General features: G+C 34.1%; 1 protein-coding gene across 2 annotated transcripts; it reads left to right on the top strand.

Moving 5' to 3' along the window:
- Positions 1-6,047, top strand: LOC11444847 (ubiquitin domain-containing protein DSK2b). 2 transcript variants are annotated; one of them, XM_039828473.1, is made up of 8 exons: positions 1-398; positions 1,480-2,202; positions 2,326-2,543; positions 2,630-2,746; positions 3,157-3,206; positions 4,020-4,057; positions 4,659-4,751; positions 5,454-6,047. In XM_039828473.1, the coding sequence occupies exons 1-8, from the start codon at positions 170-172 to the stop codon at positions 5,600-5,602; spliced, it is 1,617 nt and encodes a 538-aa protein (XP_039684407.1). In that variant the 5' UTR covers positions 1-169; the 3' UTR covers positions 5,603-6,047. The 2 variants fall into 2 exon arrangements, with proteins under 2 accessions (XP_039684407.1, XP_003629155.1); XM_003629107.4 differs by having other exon boundaries at positions 1,480-2,205.
- Positions 6,048-7,300: the final 1,253 nt, after the last annotated feature.

Below are 7,300 nucleotides of genomic sequence, written 5' to 3'. Positions count from 1 at the left end.
AAATTTTCTTTACTATTGCGAAACAAACAAATTTTCAGCTTCTACTATCTCCTCCTTCCTTCTTCATTCTCTACACCCTCTTCCTTCAATTAGGGTTTTGTTTCCCCCTTTCATTCGATTCAGCACAATCCAATCTTCCTACAAAGCGCGACTGTATTCACGCGCCACCATGGGAGGTGACGGTGCCGTTGAAGATTCCGCTTCAGAATCGAAGACCGAAGTTAACATCAATGTTCGATGCTCTAACGGTACAAAGTATTCCGTTCAGGTTTCTCTCGATTCCACGGTTGGATCGTTCAAGGATCTCATTGCGCGTAACTGTGATATCCCCGCACAACAACAACGTCTCATCTACAAAGGTCGTATATTGAAGGATGATCAAACGCTTCAAAGCTATGGTAGTTCAATTTTCCGATCTCGATGTTGTGAATTTGATTCGTTCTGTTGAAATTGTTTAATTCTGTTTGATTTAGTTTTCTGTCATTTTTTTGGTTAATTTTTATGAATTTAATGATATTTAGTTAGGTGTTGTAGATTATTCTATTGTTTAATGCTGTTTTGATTTAGTTTTATGTGGTTTTTTAGTTAATTCTTGTGAATTTAATGATATTTGGTTAGGTGTTGTAGATTATTCTATGGTTTTGTCTGAGTATTAAATTATTAATGCAGATTTTAATGATTTTTGAATGAATTAATGAGTGGTTGATTTGTGAAAGAGAATGACTCAACTAACCAAGGTCTCGGGTTCAAACCTCAGATTGAGCATGCAGCAACATTAGAACTCTTGGGGAGAGTTTGTTGTTTGTTTGGGTCCAATAAGTCTCGAGAGATTAGTCTTCGCAATTGCTAGCGGAGGATACTTGGTTTACCAAAAAAAAGAGAATCATTCAGTTCAAAATGTATAGCTTATGGTTGATTAGGATTGTGATGTGTATTATGCTTATAGGAGAACGGTTTATTAAGTAGTTTACAATAGAAGATGCGGTGTTAGGTAACATAAGTACAACTCAAATGGTGGCCGCTTGGACATTTGATATGCTGGGCTCTTTTGAACTAATAAAAGATGTGGTGTTAGATGTGGGATGTGAAGGGTGTTATTTTCTCACTCATGCTTCCATTTGGGAATGAATTGGTTTTTATTTTTATATATCAATGTTATTTTTTGTTATTTTATAATTTTTTGAAAATTAAGCTTGAGGGGTCGGGATGGTTTTTTCAACTGGTTTCTGATTTCAATTTGGAACATTGTTTATGTCTTTTAGGTCAAGTTCACATGACACATCTTTGAGTAATTGTATGCTTTTATCTCTGCTGCGATTTTGTAGATAGTTCTTTTCTCTGTCTCGAAACTGTTATGAAGTAATATAGGTGATTCTTTGATAATATTCACATAGCCTTTGACTGTGTTTATTCTTTCTATTTTGTAAACTATATAGAACTCTTTTAATATCTGCATTTGTAATTTGTAATGTATTATAGGTTTGGAGGCAGATCATGCTGTGCATTTGGTTCGTAGCTTTGCACCTACCAATGCGAGTGGTGGGACCAATAGTAGTGGCACCAATACCACAACAAATGATGCCGCAGGCGCTGGAGCTAATGCTGCTGGGGGTTTAGGAGGGCTCGGTTTTGGAGCTTCATTGTTTCCTGGACTAGGTGCCAATGGCACTGGGAGAAATACCTTATTTGGCGAGGGATTTCCAGATCTTGAACAAATGCAGCAACCATTTATTTCAAATCCCAATTTAATGAGAGAAATGATGAATTCACCTGCTATGCAGAATCTAGTAAGTAACCCCGAGATAGTGCGGAATCTTATAATGAACAACCCACAGATGCAAGAGCTCATGGATCGAAACCCTGAGCTAGCACACGTACTTAATGATCCCAGTACTCTCCGCCAGACCCTTGAAGCTACAAGGAACCCTGAGATCATGCGTGAAATGATGAGAAATACAGATAGGGCAATGAGCAACATTGAATCATCTCCTGAGGGATTCAACATGCTGAGGCGCATGTATGAAAACGTTCAAGAACCATTTTTAAATGCCACTACAATGGCCGGTAATACAGCACTTTCAGGGACTCAGGGTGGCCTATCCAGGGACCAATCAACTAATCCCTCAACCACTAATTCTGAAACAACTGCTGGCTCTCCCATTCCCAATGCTAACCCACTTCCTAATCCTTGGTCCTCTACAGGAAGTAAGTTCTGATACTTTTTTTTTCTCCCCAGTTCATTTTAAAGACATTTTTTAATTTGTTTTTTTGATGTTTTGAGACTAGTATTGTGACTAATGCTGTAATTTATGGGGAACAATGCAGCTGGAGCTCCCCAAAATAACACCAGGAGTTCAACCACTGGTGGGGATGCTAGGCAGCAAGCACCTACTGGCTTAGGAGGGCTTGGTTTGCCTGGCCTTGAAGGCATGCTGGGTGGTAGTGGTATGCCAGATCCTGCTTTATTGACTCAATTAATGCAAAATCCAGCTATCTCACAAATGATGCAAAGTATGCTTTCCAACCCACAAACTTTGAGTCAGGTATGTACTTACCGTGCCTTGTACGAGTACATGATGCAATGTGCATATGTTGACCTGATCATTCTAATATTCACTTTACTTTTTAGATTCTTGGTGCTGCTAATACTGAACAACGTGGTGGCATGCCTGATTTAAATTCTCTTAGAGATGTGATGCAAAATCCTGAGTTCCTACGTTTGTTTCAATCACCTGAGACAATGCAGGTAGACAGATTTAATCTAATGTATCTATTGACATGTCTTGTCTGAAGCATAGGATTGGCTATATATCTTTGATATCTTCAATAAATACGTGGTTTGATACTCAGATTCTTAATTTGTCAAAAGTTGCTGCATATGTTTGCATGTAGTTACTTTGTAAAGAATTCAAATACTTTTAATATGGAAAAATAACGGGAAAAAGACTAATTTGAACAACGGCGTCAATGTCATAGGTCTAATGGTTGAATGAAAACTCTGATGCCATAATATTGTGAATTGAAAACTCTTCAGCAGAAAATTTGTTTGTTTAAAACGTGGTTTGTTATTATGATAAAGAAGTATATGCTTCCCATGTAATTTGATAGTTACTTGTTTTCAAATACTTACTACCCTGTCTCATTACACAATGACAGCAACTCATGTCTTTCCAGCAAGCTCTTCTGTCTCAGCAACAATCAACACGGTACGTAATTACACAACTCTGGTCTTTTCATTCTCAGCTGGCATTTTTCTCCCTATCCTTTTAAGGACACGAGAACTTCAAATATCTTAAGTTCTTAATCTTTTGCTTAATGATGTAGTTACTATCTCTGCTCCAGTGTCTAAAACCCACTTTAACTGACCTTGTACTTAGATGGCTCATTTGACATCCCATAAATAAGTAGTTGTCCGGGCCTTGTATTTATTTGTTTTTACATGATCACTTTGCCAAAAACCATGCATATTTATAGCTTCCATTTTAATGTCCAAGGTGTTATGAGTCTATCCTTGAAAACCAAGATCTTTTAATATCTCCGTTCACAATTACCGAAAGAGGAGATTTTTGACTTTGCGCGAGTAAACTAGGAACTAGAAATACCATATATATTTTTGAGAAATCTCAAATTAATATATCATTCCAAAATCCAAAAGAAATGTTACAGGTATTTGGAAGTGAAGTATAAAGCTTTTTCTGATTCTGTGTGCTTAAATAAAATTGTTATAAAGTGAAGTGCTATTCTTCTTTCTTAATCAAATGATACTTCTGGCACTATATTCATGTAACAAAATCTTATGTACAATACAACTCAAACCTCTTGGAACAGGATTCTTGCCACTGACTGTGACTTAAACACAAGGTTTAAAGTTTTATGTTGTGGATATAACTGCTTAGAGTTGTTTGAGGGTGGTTTACATTTGTGCTGGCCTAACCTGTTATATATGATACAGTCTGTCTGTCCTTGTTAGCTTTTTTTCTTATTATATTTTGCTTTATTAATCTGGCATCTTGTTGCAGGGAATCGGGTCAAACTGGTCAAACTGGTGGAGGGACTGGTACAGTATAACCCCCAATTATCTTGGTTTCTTATAATTCAAACTGTTCTTTTTGCTATATTGTTGTTTTAGTATTTCATTGGCGATTCAAATTGCTTAACTAAATCTTCAAATTATGCATCCATACTTGAGTAGTTGACTTTAATGAATTATAAATATTTTTAATCGGCTGAACATTGAAGAATATAATGGAGTTGGGAGAAAATACTACCATAACAACTAACAAACTTACCTATGCCATTAAAAAAAACGAATAATATAATGCAGTTTTCTTCCACTTGTTCTCTGAATGAAGATTCCGGTGAACAGGAAATTTGGTTTTCCTTTTTAAGTAATAAAATGAGAATTTGATTATGAAATACACTTTGGTGACTACCAACTCAGATATTGTTAGGCAATTCATAAATAAAAGTAGGTATGGATGTCTTCTTTTCAAACCATATTTAAGCTGCAGAATTAATTTTCATGTGCATTAACAACTCTTTTGGAGGCGGAGGTTTAAGTTAGGTGATGGCTATTTTGGATGATGCGACTGTCATTTCATTGCAAACAGAAGTTGCAACATTTCTTTGAAATCATTATCTACTTGTTTTATTGGCAGGACCATTTAACAACATGGGGTTGGAGATGTTATCCAGCATGTTTGGTGGCCTTGGAGCTGGTGGCCTTGGAGCTGCTCCAAATAGATCAAATGGTTAGCATTGTTGTTTTCTACTTTTTTCTCAATATATTTCAGATTATGCTAATCTGTAGCTTATGATAGATACTATTTAGGAATTAGGCTATGTTTGGATATTTAATGCATGATGGTACAGAATGGAACAAAACAGAATGGTTTGGTGTGGAATTGAATAAAGTTATCATTTTATTGTTTGGATATTTTAATCATGGAATGGAAGAAAAGGCATGTCCCATCCCACTTCTCGCAATAAAAATTGGAATAAAAATGAGGTATTGGATGGAATACATGTGATATTGTTTCATTCTAATTTACACAATCCAAGCAGTGAAACATGTTATGGTTTCATTCCATTTATACCAATCCAAGTAGTATATAAGTCTCTAGTTTACATTTTGTATCCGGCTCTTCCACTAGAAAAATCTAGTTAGGTTCTTGCTTACGGTCGAATCATGTAAGTTTCTAAAAGTAAGCTGAATTCAGGGAGCTATAAGAAGTCTTCTTGAAACTGTGGGTACGAATAAAATTTGTTAGTTTGGTTCCAATTTTCAAAATATCAGATCTGGTCCTTTACTGTTATAATGTTATTCCCAATTGGATATTTTTGAATCACTAGGACCCAGTTATAAACTTTCGAACATATGAAACTAATAAAAAATCTTCAAACGGTACTAATGAGTAATGTATTTAACCTAGATTTTTTTGTTGTCTTCTCAGAGCCACCAGAGCAATTGTATGCCACCCAGCTTACACAGCTTCAAGAGATGGGATTCTTTGACACACAAGAGAACATAAGGGCTCTTATTGCCACTTCAGGGAATGTTCATGCGGCCGTTGAACGTCTTTTAGGGAACACTGGTCAGTAGCAGATTATTTAGCAAATTGCTTTCATGATGTTCTCTACTGCAGACTTTGGAGGTTGACCACTATGTTCAAGCGCCTTATTGGATATTTAAATAAAATCAGAAATCTGTCCAAATTATAGTGGTCAGAGCTGAAATGGTGTAGATTATATATACGTTGTTACTGTAATCTCTTCATCTTCCTTCATTTGAGTTCTGATGTTCCTATTTATTTTTCCATGTACATACTTATATTGAAACTAGTTTATAGTTTTATGGCGCATCGTGAGAGCTTAAATATTTTCAAGTGAATTCATTTTTATATTATTCATTTGTATTTGTACTTTGATAACTACGTTATCACTGTGATTTGGCAGGTGAAGAGCTGTTAAATCCCAAATGCTCAATTGTAGTGTGAACAGATTATTGACCGACTGAACTTTTACTCTGATTGTATCTTTTGAACTAATCTGTGGATTTTATTTGCTTATCACTGCTATTTCTAAATTACTGTGTAGTTCTTCCACCCAACAATAAATAAGTTTCATCCTATTAGAGAATTGGTGTAGATTAAATTAATATGATTTTTTTTTTCCCGTTAAGTATTACCGGTGGAAAGAACGATTGTCTTTCGGCCCTTTTTATTGCGGTAACACTTATAAAGTATGAATGGTGTTTTTACAAATTTTTGATTAAAAGTAGATTAGATGATTTTGAATTTTCAAATTAAAAAAAAAAACTGACAAACAATGTTTAACTTTTTCAATGATACCAACAATATATTATAATTATAATATAAATTTTTATACTCAATGATGTCAACAATATATCATTATTCCTCAAGAAAAAAAAAGATTGATGGAAAAGACGGTTCAAAATTTCATATCCCCTTTATATAATTGTTTAAAATTAGTCCATTTATTTGTAAATATTTCTTAATGACTTGTGACTTGTAATTTTGAAAACATTTGAATTTTGAACTCACTTATTTGAATTTATCTAATGTAATAAATATTGGGGAATTAATTACTTTAGTCCCTAAATGGGAAAGAAGTCACTTTAGTCTCTAAATGCAGAAAAATTGTAAGTCCTTGAATGTAGACTCCGTTGGTTAATTTCAGGGATTAAAGTGACTAACAAAATCTACATTTAGGGACTAAATTGACTAACAGAGTCTGCATTCAGGGACTAAATTGACTAACAGTCTACATTCATGGACTAAAGTGATGACTTCTTTCCTATTCAGAGACTAAAATGACTAATCTTCCGATAAATATTTGAGTCTCTTTGAGAGTTTATGATGCTATGTTAACCTCTTTAAATAAAACTCTTATCATGTTAAGTTGCTTTACCTAATTTTTTGTAAGCTTTTTATGAAAGTTATAGTTTATATAAAAAAATAGTTTGATTTTATTTTATTTTTCAATTATTAAAATAACACATAAGTGATGATGATTTCTTATGTTACGTCACTTAATTGTGTTCTTTATCTAAATAGGAACTTTTGTCCTAATCATTAAGATTATTTTTCATCCGGAAAGCTTTTGTTATTTGTCCTTTTGACAGTTGCTTAATAGATGAGAAATGATATTTTGTTTCAATTTTTGTGTCAATATCTAATTTTTCTTTATAAAATTATAATTGTCAAATAAATTGTCAATCAAATAAGTTATTCAAATAACACATCTCTTATTGATACACCACAACTATCTTTTTTTAGAC

Source organism: Medicago truncatula, chromosome 8, assembly GCF_003473485.1.
Source record: "Medicago truncatula cultivar Jemalong A17 chromosome 8, MtrunA17r5.0-ANR, whole genome shotgun sequence".
Taxonomy (NCBI): Eukaryota; Viridiplantae; Streptophyta; class Magnoliopsida; order Fabales; family Fabaceae; genus Medicago; species Medicago truncatula.
The sequence above is the reverse complement of the archived record's forward strand: the minus strand, read 5'-3'. Positions and strand labels throughout refer to the sequence as shown.

Bases quoted from the DNA above. Each gene is read 5' to 3' on its own strand.
- LOC11444847 (XM_003629107.4), top strand. From the start codon at position 170: ATGGGAGGTGACGGTGCCGTTGAAGATTCCGCTTCAGAATCGAAGACC. The intron at 399-1,479 runs GTAGTTCAATTT...AATGTATTATAG, and splicing joins TCAAACGCTTCAAAGCTATG to GTTTGGAGGCAGATCATGCT. The intron at 2,747-3,156 runs GTAGACAGATTT...ACACAATGACAG, and splicing joins AATCACCTGAGACAATGCAG to CAACTCATGTCTTTCCAGCA.